This window comes from Trichechus manatus, unplaced genomic scaffold (genome assembly GCF_000243295.1).
Source record: "Trichechus manatus latirostris isolate Lorelei unplaced genomic scaffold, TriManLat1.0 scaffold00244, whole genome shotgun sequence".
Lineage (NCBI taxonomy): Eukaryota > Metazoa > Chordata > Mammalia > Sirenia > Trichechidae > Trichechus > Trichechus manatus.
Window position 1 is genome coordinate 623,155 of NW_004444180.1, and position 18,917 is coordinate 642,071.

The following is an 18,917-nucleotide window of genomic DNA, read 5'->3' on the forward strand; positions in this document are numbered from 1 at the left end:
CTCAGCCCCGACCCACCAGTTAGCACTCGGTCCTCGACCCCCGGCCCTACGTCCGATCCTCAGCACCGACCCACCCTCAGCACCCCGTCCTCGCCCCCCGACCCACCGCTTAGTACCCAGCCTTCGGCCCAGACCCACCTATGGTCCTCAGTGCCCGACCCCCACCTCCAGATCTCTCATCTCTGGACCCTCTGTCTCGCGTCCCTCCTCTCCCTGGCGCCCCCACCCCTTTAACTAGGAGCTCCCCGCTCCTTCTCCGCATGGGTCAGGGGGCCCGAGTACCTGGGTGCCGGAGCCGCCGGGTCGGGAAACTTTGTCTCCCAGAGGCGGGCGGAGCTGGAGTGTTTTATGGAAGCGGGGGCGGGGCCGGGCGGGGCCGAGGGCCTCGAGAAGCCGCGGAGGAAGTGGCGAGTCCCGGAGGACGGTTCCGGGCCCGGGGCCCTGCTGTTCCTTCTCGCTCCTGTGCCGGTTCTCCCGTGGGAGCAGCAGACCCTGGGCCGGGGCAGCACCGAGGACGGGCGCGGGCGTGGGGCGGCAGGAGTGGCCCGTCCAGTATGCCCGCCAGGCTCAGCTCTGCGGGCCCAGTCGCTTGTGCCCCCTCACCGAGCTCCTCTTACTCCCGGTGAGGCTCGCGGACTCGGGCGGCTAACCCGGGAGGGGACAGTGGCATAAACCAGAGACTCCACAGGGACACCAAACCAGACCCAAACAGACCCAGGCAATTCTCTCGGCGCATAAAATGGGTGATGGGAGGCGGGCAAGGGCGTCACCTGGACGTTTGGATTCTTAATGAAAATTGTCCAGACAAATACTCCAGCAGGTAAAACACTTTGAAAGGAATTCCTGGTGCCCCCTCATTAGGGGAAATGCTGATGACCCACGAGGTCCCGCCTGGGATGGCCCTCAAGCGCGAGCGGAGGGGCTCTGTCCCCCACCCCGCCTTACTCTGATCCTCGCTTCCCCCCGTCCCCCCAGCCTCAGGCTCATGCACCAAACCTCGGGCCTCGGGTCCCCGCGGACTTGCCAACGCCCCCACTCCCACCCCAGCACTACAAGTCGCAATCCTGTCCCTGGGCCCGGTCCCTCCACGCGCAACCCCCGGTGCTTTTACTGCCCCTCTGTGCCCCACATTCAGACGGCTGGAGTGGGGTGTGACCCGCAGGAAGGTCTCCAAGACCACCCCACAGAAGCAAATCATCTTTGGGGGGTTGCAATGCCTCCTCAGCCCCCTACAGCCCGCGAGGAACCTCAGTGTGGTTCGGAGGGGAGATCAAAGCTTGGGGGCGTGACTGAGATCCCGGAGCCGAGCACTCCCCCACCCCTCCCCCGGGGCTGTGGTTAGACCAGGAGGGGAACTTCCTGCTGGCCCAGCTGGCTCAGGCCTCAGGAAGCCCTGCTAGACCCATCGCAGGTGGTTACGGGAAGCTGCACCAGCGCCGTCGGGTCTAGGGGGGGCCGCCCCGCGCGACCCCATTCCCGCCGCCTGTCCTCTGTCCCCCCGCCACCCAGTGCCCCTCCGGGACCGACCCCCACGCGCCTCAGCAGGAACTGTTGGGGTTCCAAAGTCTCGCTTTATTCTGCGCGATACTGGGGGAATGCCCACCCTCGGGGGCCCAGCCCTGCTGTGGGGCGGGGTAGCGCTAGATGTAGGTGGAGTTGGCGTCTGGCGCGTCGACGGGACCCCCGGCCGGGGCTGGGTCTGCGTCCTCGTCGCCGCCGCTCTCGCTGCCCGAGTCGCCGGCGCGGTCCGCGGTGGGCGCATTGAGGACGACCACGTCCGCCTCGGCCCCGATGTCCTCGCCGAACCACACGGCTTTGTAGCCTCCTTCGGGCCGCCGCTCCTTGGTCAGGATGGACCTCACGGCCGTGGGACTGCCCTCGACCCGGGCGGCCGCGGGGGACACGGGGCTGGGTGGCGAGTGGTTGGGGGGCGCGGGGGGCTCGTCCTCTGGGGCCGGGGGCGGGGCTTTGGCCGGGGCGGGGCCAGGAGGCGGGCGCCCACTCGGCCTCGTTGTCAGCTGTGAAGGCCTGGTTGTCAAAGCCACACGACTGCGGCTCCTGCGGGGCAAGGGCGTCGACCAGGTGCCGGTCAACCAGTGCGTTCAGGAGCTCGGCCGGGCTGATTCCCCTCCTGGGCCCTCCCGAGAGACTCTCTGGTCCTTTCCCTTCCCTCTGCTTCTCTCCTCTGCGTCTTTCTGACTTTGGTGCCTACATCCCAGCTTCCCCCACCTCTCCATCCCCCCATCTCTCCACCTCTTCCCCTTCTGCCCATCTCCCCCCGTCCCCACCCCTCCATCTCCCTGTCTCTCCCCACCCTGATCTCCCCATCTCTCCAGCTCTCTATCCCAGCTCTCCCAGCTGTCTCCTTTTCTGTCTCCATCTCTACCTCTGTCTCTCTCTCCATCTCTCCTCGTCTTTGTCCCTCCTGGCCCCCTCCTCTGTCCCTCCTCCACCCGCCGCCTGCCCCCTGCTCACCAGAGCTTTGCCAGAGCAATACTTGAGTCTGTGGCCGTAGTTCTTGTAGATGAGGACGGTGAGGGCCAAGAGGGCCAGCAGCAGGAGGGCGCCCAGCACCCCGCCAAGCACTGCCATCTCTGTCACCGAGAAGCGCCGGTCTTCGGCAAGGCCACCGCCTGGGTTACTGTCTCCTGCAGTGCTGCCTCCCTCTCCCCCAGGTCCCCCTGCCAACGACACCATCAGCCATTGTTACAGATTGAATTGTGTGCCTTCAAAATATATGTTGTAAATCCTAGCTTCTGTGCCTGTGGTTATAATCCCATTTAGGAATGGGTTGTCTTCGTTATGCTAATGAGGTAGGATTTGTGTAGGGTGTGTCTTGAGTCAATCTCTTTTGAGATATAAAAGATTAAACAAACAAGCCAGCAAGCAGAGATGGGAGACGATTGATGCCAAGCACATGGAGATCTCCAAGGAGCCAAGGCACAAGGACCTTCCCTAGAGATGACAGAGAGAAAGCCTTCCTCTAGAGCCAGCACCCTGAATTTGGACTTCTAGCCTCCTAAAATGTGAGACAATAAATTTGTTTGTTAAAGCCACCCATTTGTGGTATTTCTGTTATAGCAGCACTAGATGACTAAGACAGAATTTGGTACTGAAAGAGTAAGGTGCTGCTCTAACAAATAACCTAAAATGTGGAAGTGGTTTGGGAATTGGGTAATGGGTAGAGGCTGGACGGGTTTTAAGGTGCCTAGATTGCCTTGAAGGGACTGTTGGTAGAATTATGGATGTCAAAGATAATTCTGCTGAGGGCTCAGAAAAAAGCAAGGAGATCTATAGAGAAAGTCTCTGTTGTCTTAGAGAATTCATATGGCGCCAGCAAAGGAATGTTGCTAGAAATGTGGACATTAAATGTGCTTCTGGTGAGGCTTTAAAAGAAAATGATGAATATGTGATTGGACAATGGAGGAAGAGTGATGCTTTTTATGTGGTGGCAAAGAACGTGTCTGAATTATGTTCAAATGTTTGGTAGAAGGTAGAACTTTTAAGTGGTGAACTCGGATATCTGGCTGAGGAGATTTCTAAGCAAGATCTTAAAGGGGCCGCATGGTTTCTCCTTGCCACTTACAGTAAAACGTGAGAGGAAAAAGATGAACTATGCAAAATGAAAACAGAACTTGAAGATTTGGAAAATTCTGTTGTGCAAACTAAAGACATGGGTCCTAGAATGTTCACCAAGGACATGGCTACACAATCTTTTGTTAAAGAGATTAAGCCTGTGAGTGATGGATCTAACCACCTCCACAGCAGAAAACTCATCAGCTTAGACTGAAGGGGACAGAGAAAGAGCAAAAGGAAAGAAGTTGTCTGCCTCTTGGAATTCTACAGGCAGGAAACAGGCCAGAGGAGCTACATGTGTTGTCCTCCAAGAAAAGAAAAGGGCCATCTCTGGAGCAGCTTGGAGATCAGCAGAATTGTTGGAAGGAGCACAGGAAGCCAGGCCTTCTTGGTTCAAAGGGTGGGGCCACAGTCTCCTGGATCTCAAAGGGTGGGGCCATAGCCTCTTAGGTTTCAAAGAGTCAGATCCTTGCCTACTCAGTTCCAGGGTGTGGGCCTGCTGTTATGGTGTGCCGGGGGATGAGGCCACTGCCCAAAGCTGAAGGGGCAGGGCTGCCATGCCCAAGGGGCAGAAGAATGGAGCCTGCTGGGGCCAAGGGAGTGGGGTCATCACTCAGATGGACTAGGAGAGTGGGGCCGCCCAAAGCCAAGACAGCAGAGTTGCCATCCCAGTGGGCGAGGGGCCAAGTGAAGGGGGTGGGCCAGAGGCTCTGGAAAAGTGAAACCGCCAGGCCGCCAGAAAATGAAACCTAAAGACGTGGCAGGGCGTCCGGTCCTCTCCGCCCCCAGCCCGGGTCTCTGTGCTCAGCCCCGACCCCACCTGGTCCTCACGCCGATCCCACCTCCACTCCTCAGTCCCGACCCACCAGTTAGCACCCGGTCCTCGACCCCCGGCCCTACTTCCGATCCTCAGCACCGACCCACCCTCAGCACCCAGAATCCAGAGGGGCCTTCACCCAGAATCCAGAGCCTAGATCGTCTGAGAGAAGAAAGGATTATTTTCAAAACTTGAGAGCTAATGTAAATTGTTCTGCTGGGTTTTGAACTTACTTGGTGCCTGTTATCCCTTCTTTCCTTCCAACCTCTCCCATTTGAAATGGAAATGTCTAGCTTGTATCTGTTCCACCGTAGCATTCTGGAAGCACATAACTTGTACTCTAGATTTCACAGAGGAAGAGGAATTTTGCTCCAGGATGGAATGAACATGCCTGACGTCTCACCCCTATTTGACTTAAATGATTCGGAAGATGAGATTTTGAACTTGGAGTTGATTGAAGAGTTTTGGGATGATATGATGGGGTGAATGTGTTTTGCACGTGTCAAGGACATGAATTTTGGGGGGCTAACCAAAAGGTCAGCAATTCAAATCCACCAGCCACTCCTTAGAAACCCTATGGGCCAATTCTACTCTGTCCTATAGGGTCGCTATGAGTAGGCATCAACTCGACGGCAACAGCTTTGGTTTGGTTTGAACAGCAGAATGTTATGGATTGAACTGTGTCCCCCAAACATATGTATCGTAGATCCTCGCCTCTGTGCCTGCGTTGCAATCCCGGTTGGGAACGGGTTGTCTTTGTTATGCTGATGAGGCAGGTTCAGTGTAGGCTGTGCCTTGAGTCAATCTCTTTGGAGACATAAAAGAGACTAAACAAGCAAGCTAGCAAGCAGAGACGGGGGAAGACTGATGCCAAGCCACATGGAGACCTCCAAGGAACCAGGAAACAAGCTGAAGAGACAAGCACCTTCCTCCAGAGCCGACAGAGAGAAAGTCTTCCCCTAGAGCCAGCACCCTGAACTTGGACTTCTAGCCTCCTAAACTGTGAGAAAATTAATTTCTGTTTGTTAAAGCCACCCATTTGTGGTATTTCTGTAACAGCAGCACTAGATAACCAAGACACTCACGCAGTTAGAGCACCCCAGAATCTCCCATGCCAGCCTGTGCCAGGCCCCAGGACAGACCTTACTGGGCTGCAGATCTGGGCAGCAGGCACTACTGACCTCCCCGCCCCAGGTCTGTGTGTTCACAGTGTGACTGTGGAGCCAGGGGAGCCAGTGCCCATCCACTCCAGGTGCAATTAGGGGGCCCGAATGCAACAGGAAGGGTCATTCGGGGAGCACTGGAGGCCAGTGGAGTGACCGGCCCTTGGGAATTGTGGGCCTCACTGGATCCCAAATTTGGCCTCTGCCCCACCCTCCACACAGCATCCTCATTGGAGCCCCACCTGTCCAGACCAGAATAGAGTCCCCCCCCACCAGCCCTGCTCAGCACCCAGTGCAGGCCCACAGTGGCGTGGCCAGGATGGCCAGCCTGGGGTGGGCTTTGCTCTACAGCAACTCCAGGGCAACTCTGGAGCAAATGGCGTGGGTGGGAGTCTACCTGAGGGCCCGGGGGTCCTGCTGGGCCAGGGGGATGTCAGCTGAGAGGCTCCTGGCTCCAGGGTTGGTGCTGAGCCCCCGCGGCTGGGCGTGGCTGGTGAGGGGGAGGTGCTGGCTCCCGTGCTGGGAGACCCCCCAGGTGTGGGCGAGGCAGGTGGCCTCAGAGTCGTGCCTGAGGGTGGGTGTGGGCCAGTGCCCCCCGCAGAGCTGGTCGTGGAGGGCCCCTGAGAGGGCCCGGGGGGCCTGGGGCCTTCCGATGGGGCACCGCCCGAGGGTCCCTGAGAGGGCCCGGGGGGCCTGGGGCCTTCCGATGGGGCAGCGCCCGAGGGTCCCTGAGAGGGCCCGGGGGGCCTGGTGACTTCCGATGGGGCACTGCTTGAGGGTCCAGTTGTCCTTCCAACCTCTGAGGATGGAGGGGTGCTGGGGGGGCCTGGGGGCCGGGGACAGTGTTTGGGCTTGCCTCAGCCCCCAGATACGTCTCCCTCGGCAGGATCCACACCGCCTGGTGCAAGAAGTCCCTCCCTGAGCCATCACCTGGGGGCTCACCTGGGGGGAGGGTCTCCTCTTCCTTAACTTGTATCTCGACGACTGTGGTCGCTGTGAGGGATGTCATTGTGTTCTTGGCCTCAACCTAGGTGGGAAGGCAGCTCGTCCTCCTTATACCCCGCCTTACCCGCCAGCCCCTCCAGACCAGCCTACCAGCCCCTTACCTCTGCATAGAAGACCTCCACATTCTCCAGCGCGACTGTGGTCAGCAGGACTTCCCCTTCCATACTGAAGTATGAGTGGTTGGTGATTCTATACGTGAGGGCCTGGATATGGGGAGCCGAAGGGGTCCTGGTCCAGGGGCCATCAGGGGCCCGGCTGCCCCCCAAACACACGCACGCATGCATGCATGCACACACAGGCACACACGCGTGCACACGTGTACATGAGCACACACACAGGCAGACCCCAGGGCCCGGCAAGGCCTTGGATTCCTGGGCAGGCAGAAGGGGCCCTGGCCGGGCCCGGGTACCCTCACGGATGCTGCATACCGAGGAATCTAAGTTCTGGGCCCGGATCCTCAGAAGCTGAGAGGGGGTGGCTGCATCTTTGACGGCTGTACCAGCGCCTGAGCCGAGGGCCACGCTACCACGGTACAGGCTCTGGGAGAAGATTGGCGGGCTCCCAGGGTCTGCACGGGCCTCCACCGAGACCTGGGTCACTGAGTACCGGGCTAAGTCGGCCTGCTCGCCCTGGGGGGTGGGGGTGGGGAACAGCTGAGCAGCGAGCCTGGGCTTCTGCTGGGGAGGGCCATGCAGACCTGGCGAGACCCCCACCTGCAGCCCCGTGCTGGCACACACCTTGACCAGCAGCACGAAGGTGGTGGGGATGAGGACGTCCAAGACCATGGTGAGGTTGCCCGAGGACTCATTGATGGCGAATACGCCATCCTGGTTTCCTGGGGGGAGGCCGGCACTCAGCCCTGGTCCCCCCACCTAAAGTCCAGGGGCTCCCGGGCTCCCTCTGCCCTCGGTGGGTCCGGAATGGGGTCGGGGTGCTGCATGGAAAGAGGACCTGGAGGCGGGGCCAGGCCAGGAACTCACTCACCGTCCAAGATGCTGTAGATGATGGGCTGGTCGATGCCTCGGTCCCCGTCCACAGCGTAGATGGGCCCTGGACTCAGGGTGAGGGGATCTGGCTGTGGGGATGTGGGGGGAGGTGGCCTATATGGGTTGGTGCCGGTACCCAGGGAGGCCCTCCTTCTCCCCCTCAGCAGCTCTGAAGTAAAGCGACTGGGACCACCTGGGGCAGGGGCATGGGTGGGGTGGGGAGGGAGGCTGGTAGGGGGCCATGTGCACAGCCAACCTGGGACAGCCCCAGCTGTGTCCCAGCACGATCACCGATAGACCCCTTTCAGTCCTTACTAAGGAGTCCAAGTGCTCAAAGACGTTTGAATCAGCCTGGACTTGTGCACGCACTTACAGGGTGGGGACTTTCTCCCAAGGGTCTCCTTTCCACCTTTCCTGGCCCCCTGCCCAGGCCCCCCACTTGCCCATGTATGCCGTCTGCACGGGAGGCTGAGCTGCTGAGCTGCCCCCTCAGGAAAACCAGCGTGGCCCTTCCAGGTCCCTCGACGCCTCAGCGCCACCCGGGACAGCCGGGGACACCTACTTATTTCCATCTGGGATTCCAGAGGGGTTTGTCTGCCGCCACCACCACCACCACGTGGTGGCAAGATTGGTTGGTGAAGAAAGTCAGCATTTGTTTGATAATTACAACCGAGATAGCCGCACAGCACAGTCTGGGAGACCCAGGCCCCATCCCCTAGCCCAGTTCAGGCTTTCCTCGACCCCATCCTCAGCCCTGCCCTTGACCCCAACTCTCCCTGACGTACCCAGACCTGACTCCAAGTCTAAGCTACCTAGAAGAGCCCCCAGCCATGCCTCGGTGGGTTGCCCCCTCCTCATTACCGGTATTTGTCCTATGGTGATAGCCCCTTGGTACTGGGCTTGGATGCAGGTGTAATTGTCTGAGTAGGCGCAGGGCAGGAACCAGGGGGGACGCAAGTCGGCTGGCAGGACATTCAGGGTCAGCGTGGCCATGGCCGTGTGGCTGGGCACCACGTTCTCCTGCTCCGTGTCCTGTAACAGCCATCCTGCACTGGGTCAGGCCCGGGCCAGGGTGGAGGCAGCTCCAATGGGGACTTGAGTGTCCGGGACTCAGGGCGGGAGGGTGGTCTGCTCACCCGCACCAGCAGCTGGAAGGTCATGTTTTGATCTCTGTAGAAGTCCAGTTGCTTGTCCAGCCTCAGGGCGGGGCGGTTTGTGCCCACCAGGGAGAAGAAGTCATTGGCACCCTGGCAAGGGGAGAGCACAGCCTGAGACCCTGGGAGGAGGTGGAGAGGCTGGGTCATCAGCCGTGAGGGTTAGTGTTGGGGCAAGGGTTGGAAGACACTGACTGGGGTGACTTCCTGGAGGGTATAGAACAAGATGTCATCTTTGTCACCATCCTGGGCCTCGAGGTCTGTCTCTGGGATGACAATGGAGTTCACCTTGGTGTCCTAGGGGACGAAGAGGGGGCTTGTTGCTGCCACATTCATGCCACCGTGGACCAAGCCCTGTGGTCAAGCCCTAGCCCCTAACCCAGGCTCCCAGTGCCCCTGTGCCCCGTCCACCTGGCACCTAGCCACGGCCCCACTGCAGCTCACCTCACTCACGTTCACGACCTTGGTGGTAAAGGGAAAGATGGGGGGGTTGTCATTGATGTCCAGCACAGACACGAACACCCTCAGCTGGGTCACCTGGAGGTGGCAAGGAGGGGCATCAGCCATCTCCCCATGGATGCTCACCCCAGTCATGGAGATGTGCTCTGAGGGCCCCTGCTCATCCCTCCCTGCCTCCATCCATCCCTCCATCCACCCCTCCATCCATCCCTTCCCCATCCATCCTTCCCTCTTTCCCTCCATTCCTCCCTCCTTCCCTACACCCATCCCTCTCTCCCTCCATCCATCCACCCCCCTCCATTCTTCCCTCCCTCCCTCTATCCCTCCTTCTTTCCCTCCTTCCTCTATCCATCTATCCATTCAACAACAACTGACTGGGGGTCAGCTAGGGGGCAGGTACAGTTCCAGGTGCCGGGACAATGTGATCAAAAGAGACAGAGCCCTCTCCCGTGTTCTAGCTTTTGTGCAGGGACTCATAAATGAAGCAAAAAAAAAAAAAAAAAAAGTAATTGACAAAGTAGAAGGTGGCCAGTGCTCAGGAGAATAAAGGAAGATAGTCAGCAGAATCTCAAATGAGGAAACAAATGAGTTTCTTCAAAAAGAAGCTGCGAAGAGAAAAGGGACACTTTATATTCAAAGAGACTTAAGAGAACAACCAACCAGTGGCATTATAGGGACCTTAGACACAGATCCAAAAAGAACCTTGTGAAAAGAGCCGTCTGAGATGACTCAGGGCTAGTGACGGGTGGTGAAGGGGTGAGGGGGTGGTGAGGAGTGGTGAGAGGTGGTGGGGTGATGAGGGATGATGAAGGCTGATGGTGGCTGGGCTGGAGCAGAGTATGGAGGGCGGGGCTGGGGTAGGGTGGGCATCACTAGCATTGAAAACACTCCACTGCAAGGTCAGCTGGGAGAGACCCTGCACAGAGCCCAAGCCTCAGGCCCGAGCAGAGCGGGTGGGCAGGGAGGGAGGGGGAGGGGTGAGTGTGGAGGTGCTCACCACTGTGTCTCCCCGCCTGCACTCCAGCTGTGCCTGCAGCAACCTACTGTTCTGTGGACGGAGATGAGGCGTCAGGATTACCTGCTCAGCTGGCCAGAGCCCATGGTGCCCATTTCACAGAAGGGGAGATCGAGGCTGAGGGGGCCCAATGCTCACCTGGGTCTCTGTCACTGCTGGTAAGTCCAAGGGGCACCTGGGGCCCAGGTAGCTCCCACCCCAAGGGGCTCCAGCCCCCTCAGGACTCACGGGGGAAGCAGGGCCCGAGCTCCCTGGACAGCCCTTCCCTGAGGAGGTGGTGGGTGCCAGCGCGGGTCCCAGAGGGTCAGTGCTCCCAGCCGCCTCCCCCCCACACCCCGGCCTGTACCTCGTAGTCGGGAATCACGATGAGAAACAGCTGGTTGTTACGGATCTGAAAGGTGGACGGGGTGGACAAAGACCCGAGCGTCACCTGCTGGTCCTCAGGGACGTAGATGTCCACCAGGGGCTTGGTGACATTCTCGTTTTCCTTGACTTCAATGAAGGTCTGGTTCACGGAACAGGCTGGATGGTGTAGGGGGAGTTGGTGTCTCTCGGCCCACAGCCCCAGCCCCCAGCGCCCTGCCCTCTGTTGCTCCCACCTCTGTCTGCAGCTCCTGACCCCCGCCCCTATACCTCGGGACTGGCCTGCCACTTCTGCGCCTCCCCCCACCCCCCCACCCCGCCTACCCTGGGCCTGGGCCCCTGGAGCTCGGCCCAGCAGCTCTACAAGAAGCAGCGGCAGCAGCAGGGGCGGCCACAGCCGGGCTCCCTCTCCCATCCTGGCGACCGCGGCCTCCTTCCAGGCTCTGGGCGTCAGGACCCTTTGGACAGCCTGCCAGCACAGGCGCATTTCCTGCCTGGCGACCTTCGCCCCTGCCAGGCACCGCCCCACTTTATGGTCCTTTACGACCGGCCTCCGCCAGGGGGGCTCCTGCCAGCCGGTCAGCTGGGCCGCCGAAGGAGGACCCGGGTGGGCACTATCCCCAGCGAGGGGTCTGGAGACAACCACTCACAGATGCTCAGAATGCTGCTTTGGGGGTACTGTGGGCCTGGGAGGGGATTGGAGGGGTACTGGAGCAGGGACTGGGACATAGGTGTACTGGGGTGGGGACAGGTGGAGTGGGGCTAGGAGAGTGTCCTGGGCCAGGAGGGGAGTTACTGGGCTGGGACTGGGGCAGAAGCAGGGTCTGGGGCCAGGAGGGGGTTGGGAGAGGGGGCTACTGGCAGGGGCAGGGGCCGGGCAGGGGCTGGGCCTGGGGCTGGGGCTGGGGCAGGAGCTGGGCTTGGCCCTTAGTCTCTGAGGGCTGTACTCCCTCTCCACCCCCTCCCTCCCTGCCCCAGGCTGACGGGTTGCACATCTCTACTCCTATTTCCTAGAACCTCCTTGGGGCAAAGTTCCTAAGGCAACCTGTGAGGTTCAGTCCCTGTGAGGTTCAGACCCAGGTGCTCTGCCCTGACCATACATCCCTTTCCGCCAGCCCTCCAGTCAGAAGGAAAAGGCTCTTTTGCGTGTCCCTGGCACACCTCTGCCTGTTTCTGGAAAAAAGTCAGTTTTCTCCGGGCGGGGCAGGGCCCAAGAGATGGAGATGGAAATGTTCAGGGGGCAGCTCGGTGGAGACCCCTCCCACACGCCTGGCTCCTGACAGAGGGGGTGTTATGGATTAAATAGTGTCCCCCAAAAATATGTATTGTAAATCCTAACCTCTATGCCTGGGGTTGTAATCCCATTTGGGAATGGGTTGTCTTTGTTATGTTAATGAGGCAGGATTAGTGTAGGGTTTGAGTCAAGCTCTTTTGAGATATGAAAGATTAAACAAGCAAGCCAATGAAGCAGAGATGGGGGAAGAGAGATGCCAAGCCACATGAAGATCGCCCAGGAGCAGAAGCTCAGAAGGGACAAGGACCTTCCTCCAGAGCTGACAGAGAGAGAAAGCCTTCCCCTAGAGCTGGTGCCCTGAATTGGGACTTCTCGCCCCCTAAACTGTGAGAAAATAAATTTCTGTTTGCCAAAGCAACCCCTTGTGGTATTTCTGTTATAGCAGTACTAGATAACTGAGACAGAAGGGTCATGGGGAGGCCCGTTCCCAGCCCTCTGCCCTACCACTATGGGGAGTTACTGTCCTCGGCCCCTCCTGCCCCACATATATCTCTCCTTGGCCTCTCCGCCCCCCTCCCAGTCCAGGAACCCTTGTCCAAGGACGGCAGCTGGGGAGAAGCCCCTGCATAGGGTCAGGAGAGGGACAGGCTGTTGTAACGGGCCAAGCCAGGAATATTCTCCCCCAGCCCAGCGCCTCTCTGCCAGTGCTTCCATTTCCTGGCCTCATCTGTACCCATGCCCACACTGTCATCTGGAGGTGGCATTGTAGTCCCTGCTTCACAGGCTCCGTGTGGTCCAGCCACAGGCCCGAGACCACGCAGCCTGGCCACTTACAGCCCAGATGTCCAGTCCAGTCCCCTCATTCTGGAGCCAGGCTCTGGTCCTCCTGGGTAACACTCCACCTGACACCCCGTCCTGCTGGCCCAGACCCCGACCTCTCACTGCATACACACTGACCACATAGTCCTTGGGGGGAATGTTAGCTGAGTGGTTGGACACGGGGTGCAGGCAGGTCACCTCTCCCAGGAGGTGGCGCCGATGTCAAGATAAAGAAAGGGGAAGGAGACGCCCTGGCTGGCCAGGTCCCAAGTTTAAAGGGCAGCCAGGCGTGGCCACTGTCCTCAAAGTGGTGGAGCTGGGGGCCTGCTTCCATCTGACAGATGTCCCCTCCTCTCCTGTCAGGGCTGCCTCAATGGCCTGAGACGGCGCGCACAGTGGGCTCGTGGGGCCAGGGTCTGAATTCCTTCTTTATTGGTGCCGAGTATAACCCCTCCCTGCCCCCGGGGTCAGGCTCAGGCTCCAGGTCCCAGGCCCGTGGAAAAGCACCTCCCTCCTTTAGCTTCATCTAGGCTGCCAGGACCGTTCAGCTGCCGCGGTGTCTCGCTGCAAAACCCTGACTCCGGACCTGGGCCCTGCAGGCAGCCCAGCCTGGGCCCAGGCCGGATCCAGGGGCGTCCTCAGGGGCGTCCTGTAGAGAGGAGCCAGTGAACAGGGGGCTGGAAACCCCCCACCGGGTGAAACTGGGGCTCCTCCGGTCAGCTTCATGCCACCCCCACTGCCACTTCCAGCTCCTGCTGCTGGGGCCGCTGGGGGGCTGCTGGGAAGGGAGGGAGGAAGGAAGGAGGGAGGGTCTGGCAGGAGCTGAGGGCGGGGCTGAGCTCACCAGGCCTGCAGGGCGGGCGGGTTGGACCAAAGCTGACAGGGTCGGCCCTCCAAGGTCTGGGCCTGAGCAGTGATGTTCTCTGGGTCCTGCTCACTGACCCCGCCCCCCCATCAGAATTAGTCCTGGAGTAGGGGGATCAGACATTGCTGAAGTGGGGCAGGGGTAAGGCAGGGCGTGTCCCACATGGGGTGCCCTGCCCCCCTCCCTGGCTCTGGAAGGCCCCTCCCCTCTCCCCTCCCCTGCTCCGGGGGGCCCTGCCCGCCCTCCGCGCTCACCTGCGCTTTCCCACCAGATCCTGGAGCAGCCGCTGTAGGCGAGCGTTGTCCCGCAGGCGGCTCAGCTCGCTTGTGAACGTCCCATCTGAGTGTCGCAGGGCCCTGGGGAGGACGCAGGGCCGGGTCAGCACCGCCAGGGGCTCCCGACGGGCCGTACATCTCCCGGCCAGGAGGGGGCGGTGGGGCGGCGCAGGCTCGGGCGGTGGGTTCGTCTGGCGGCGCGGGCTCACCTGGGGGGCGCGGGGCGCGCGGCGGAGGCCCGGAGCAGAGGCAGCAGCAGCAGCAGCAGGAGCGCAACGGGCAGCGGGGAGGCCATGGCGGTCGCCGGGCTGTGCTGAGCGCTCACAGCCTGGTCCGGAGTGCTGCGCCTCCCCTTTATAGCCCCCAGGGCCGGGCGTGGGGTGGGGGGGCCTGGAGGGGCTTCCGCCCAGGCTCCGACCTGCCCGGGCCTCATTGATCGTTCCGGAAGGTCAGGGCCACCCCCCAGCTGTCGACTGGCGGCCGCCTGTCCTCTCCGCCACATCTGCGCTCCTCAGCGGGCTGGGGCGGGGGGAGTCCACGGGGCGCCGACCAGCGGGCGGCAGGGTCCGGGGGGCGTCTTCACCCGCCGAGTCAGGAGGGTCCAGGAGGGAGGAGAGACGGCCGTCTGTAAGCTCGCCGCGAGTGGTCCAGGCCGCGGGAACAGCCAGTGCAAAGCCTCTGAGCCGCGACCGGGTGCGCTAGGGCGGCAGGAGCAGAGCCGAGTGTGGGGGACCAGAGGGGGCAGCTGGGCGGGCAGAGGCGCCCGGGGTCTGGAGGTGGGCCCGGAGGGGAATGGTGGACAACTGAAGGTGCCCAGGGCGGCTGGGTCAAGGCTGGGACGGAGAAGGGAAAGCGTCAGGATGCTGCGGGTGGCCCCAGAGAGGCTCCTGCAGGAGAGTGGGCGAGGCTACCAGACGCGGATGGGGTCGGCGTAGGCGAGGACCCGGTGACCTCCCCGCCAGACGCTGTGCAGGGGCAGGGGAGTGAGCGCAAGGGAGGGAGAGAGGCCGGATGACAGGTGGGACGCGGAGTCGCGGGGAGCTGAGGATTACATCTGCTCCATGGGGCTTTTCATTTTATTTGTCCAGGTGGGAGAGACCTGAGCCTATGGAAGGCTGGGGCTGGAGGCGGAGATGCGAAAGAGGGGAAAGAGAGGCTGGGCCGGGGTGGGGGTGGGGGCGCCCGCTGCGTCACTCATGCTTTAATCAATGCGGGAGTCATTCACGTTGGATTCTTAACAGCTTGTTGTCATGAAGTCCTTAAATACAGTTTACAAATCCAGGAAAACCAAACCTGTTGAGGCCATCCGACTCGTGATGGCGGTAGAACTGCCCCGTAGGGTTTCCAAGGAGCGGCTGGTGGATTTGAACTGCCGACCTTCCAGTTAGCAGCGGCCGCTCTTAACCGCTACACCACTAGTGTTTCCGGAACGCTAACGCGTTAAACTAGCGGCTCTTGTGTTAAACTTTACAGGCATTTTTAAGCAGCTGCTGTGGCTTGTTCTTTTCCGAAACTGGCGGATTAGAATCCCTAACACTGTAATTAATTATTGAGGGAATAATTACCTTCGCCTTCATGTAGACAATCCAAACTCCAAACGCCAATTTTATCTGCTTCCATAGCACCTCAAATCTTAAGTAACCAGGCAGATCTTGATAAGAAATATCTTAACTTTTTTTTTTTAAGTTAACCAAGTTAACAGACAGTACTTCCACGGGTCTGGCAGTTTGTCATACTGTGGTGGCTGGAGTGTTGCTGTGATACTGGAAGCTTCGCCACTGGTGTTTCAAATACCAGGGCTTTCACCCTTGGTGGACAGGTTTCAGCGGAGATTCCAGGCTAAGAGTAGGAAGAAGGAGCTAGCAGTACACTTTTGAAAAAATTGGCCAGTGAAAACCTTATGAATAGCAGTGGAACATTGTCTGATATAGTGCGGGGAGATGAGTCCCTCAGGTTGGAAGGCACTCAAAAGATGACTGGGGAAGAGCTGCCTCCTCAAAGTAGAGTCAACCTTAGTGACGTGGATGGAGTCAAGCTTTCATTTGCTGATGTGGCACAACTCAAAATGAGAAGAAACAGCTGCAAACATTCATTAATAACTGGAATGTGGAATATAGGAAGTATGAATCTAGGAAAATTGGAAATCATCAAAAATGAAATGGAACACATAAAGATTAATATCCTAGGTAGTACAGAGCTGAAATGGACTGGTATTGCCCATTTTGAGTCAGACAATCATATGGTCTACTATGCAAGAATGAAAAATTCACATCCTAGGTGAAAGGTGATTTTGCAGATGTAATTAAAGTTCCTGTTATGGATTGAATTGTGTCTCTAAAAAACAGGTGTTGAAATCCTAACCCCTATACCTGTGGATAGGACCCCATTTGGGAATAGGGTTTTCTTTGCTGTGTAAATGAGGCCATTGTGTAGGGTATATCTTAAACCTACTTGCTTTTGAGATAGAAAAAGAGCAGACTAGGCAAAGAGAAGCAAACACAAATGAGGGAAGGATAGACGTAGCATGGAGATCACCAAGGAACGCTGAGAAGAACACTAGATACGCTGAGACAAGAATTTTCTCCCAGAGTGGACAGAGAGAGCTTCCCTAGAGCCAATGCCTTGAATTCTAGCCTCCTAAACTGTGAGAAAATAAATTTCTGTTCATTGTCAAAAGAACATTGCAATATCTACCCTGAAGTACAACGCTGTCTGTGATGGGATAATGTCCATATGCCTACAAGCCCAGCTAATACGACTATTATTCAAATTTATGCACCAACCGCTAAGGCCAAAGACAAAGAAATTGAAGATTTTTACCAACATCTTCAGTCTAAAATTGATCAAACATGCAATCAAGATGCATTGATCATTACTGGTGATTAGAATGGGAAAGTTGGAAACAGAAGAAGGATTGGTAGCTGGAAAATATGGCCTTGGTGATAGAAATGATGCTGGAGATCCCATGATATAATTTTGCAAGACCAATGATTTCTTCATTGCAAATACCTTTTTTCAGCAACGTAAATGGTGACTATACACGTGGACCTTGCCAGATGGAATACACAGGAATCAAATTGACTACATCTGTGGAAAGAGACAATGGAAAAGCTCAATATCATCAGTCAGAATGAGGCCAGGGCTGACTGTGGAACAAACTATCACCTGCTCAATATGCAAGTTCAAGCTGAAGCTGAAGAAAATTAAAATGAGTCCAAGAGAGCCAAAATATGACCTTGAGTATATCCCACCTGAATTTAGAGACCATCTCAAGAATAGATTTGATGCATTGAACACTAACGAAAGAAGACCAGTTGAGTTGTTGGAAGACATCAAGGACATCATACATGAAGAAAGCAAAGGTCATTAAAAAGAAAGAAAAGACCAAAATGGATATCAGAAGAGACTCTGAAACTTGCTCTTGAACATAGAGTAGCTAAAGCAAAAGGAATAAATGATGAAGTAAAAGAGCTGAACAGAAGATATCAGACGGCAGCTCACGAAGACAAAGTAAAATATTATAATGTAATGTGCAAAGACCTGGACTTAGAAAACCAAAAGGAAAGAGCACAACTGACATTTCTCAAACTGAAAGAACTGAAGAAAAAATTCAAGAATCGAGTTGCAATTTTGGAAGATTCTATGGGCAAAATATTGAATGACCCAGAAAGCATCAAAAGAAGATGGAAGGAATACACAGAGTCATAGTACCAAAAAGAATTGGTCAACGTTCAAACATTTCAGGAGACAGCATATGATCAAGAACCGATGGTACTGAAGGAAGAAGTCCAAGCTGCACTGAAGGTATTGGGAAAAAACAAGGCTTCAGGAATTGACAGAATACCAGTTGAGATGTTTCAACAAAGGGATGCAGTGCTGGAGGTGCTCACTCGTCTATGCCAAGAAATTTGGAAGACAGCTACCTGGCCAACCAACTGGAAAAGATCCATTTTTGTGCCCATTCCAAAGAAAAGTGATCCAACTGAATGCGGAAATTATCAAACAATATCATTAATATTACATGCAAGCAAAATTTTGCAGAAGATCATTCAAAGGCAGTTGCAGCAGTACATCAACAGGAAACTGCCAGAAATTCAAGATAGATTCAGATGAGGACATGGAACAAGGCATGTCACTGCTGATGTCAGATGGATCTTGTCTGAAAGCAAAGAGTACCAGAAAGATGCTTACCTGTGTTTCATTGATTGTGCAAAGGCATTCGACTGTGTGGATCATAAAAATTATGGATAATATTGCAAAGAATGGGAATCCCAGAACACTTAATTGTGCTCATGCGGAACCAGTTCATAGACCAAGAGAGAGTCGTTGTAACAGAACAAGGGAATATTGTGTGGTTTAAAATCAAGAAAAGTGTGCATCAGGATTGTATCCTTTCACCATAACTATTTAATCTGTATGCCGAGCAAATAATCTGAGAACCTGGACTATATGAAGAAGAACATGGCATCAGGATTGGTAGGAAGACTCATTAACAACCTGCATATGCAGATGACACAACCTTGCTTACTGAAAGTGAAGATGACTTAAAGCACTTACTGATGAAGATCAAAGACTACAGCCTTCAGTATAAACTACACCTCAATATAAAGAAAACAAAAATGCTCACAACTGGATCAATAAGCAACATCATGATATACGGAGAAAAGATTGAAGTTGTCAAGGATTTCATTTTACTTGGATCCACAATCAATACCCATGGAAACAGCAGTCAAGAAATCAAATGACATATTGCATTGGGCAAATGGGCTGCAAAAGATGTCTTGGAAGTGTTGAAAATCAACGATGTCACTTTGAAGACTAAGGTGTGCCTGACCCAAGCCATGGTATTTTCAATCACCTCATATGTATGTTAAAGCTGGACAATGAATAAGGAAGACCAAAGAAGAATTGACGCATTTGAATTATGATGTTGTCGAAGAATATTGAATATACCATGGACTGCCAGAAGAACGAACAAATTTGTCTTGGAAGAAGTACAGCCAGAGTGCTCCTTGGAAGAGAAGATGGCAAGACTTCATCTCATGTACTTTGGACATGTTATCACGAGGGAGCAATCCCTGGAGAAGGACATCATGCTTGGTAAAGTACAGGGTCAGCAAAAAAGAGGAAGACCCTCAACGAGATGGATTAACACAGTGGCTGCAACAATGGACTCAAGCATAACA

At 56.5% G+C, this 18,917-nt stretch overlaps 2 protein-coding genes across 2 annotated transcripts in view; both read right to left on the minus strand.

The window, feature by feature from the left end:
* The window catches only part of IRF7 (interferon regulatory factor 7), a 4,056-nt gene extending 3,732 nt beyond the window's left edge, over positions 1–324 (minus strand). Inside the window, exon 1 of the mRNA XM_004389409.2 lies at positions 283–324. The gene's annotated coding sequence lies outside the window, so the exon portion shown is untranslated. The remainder of the gene's footprint in view (positions 1–282) is intronic.
* Positions 325–1,585: 1,261 nt separating this feature from the next.
* CDHR5 (cadherin related family member 5) lies at positions 1,586–14,233 on the minus strand. Its single transcript, XM_004389410.2, is given in 18 exon segments — positions 1,586–1,988; positions 1,990–2,058; positions 2,476–2,681; positions 5,954–6,195; positions 6,304–6,382; positions 6,499–6,583; positions 6,663–6,764; positions 6,990–7,190; positions 7,299–7,396; positions 7,546–7,636; positions 8,409–8,579; positions 8,684–8,794; positions 8,897–8,998; positions 9,146–9,238; positions 10,158–10,208; positions 10,522–10,697; positions 10,863–10,877; positions 13,957–14,233. Coding segments are annotated over 18 exon segments (2,517 nt in total). The 3' UTR covers positions 1,586–1,640.
* Between the last annotated feature and the right edge of the window lie 4,684 nt (positions 14,234–18,917).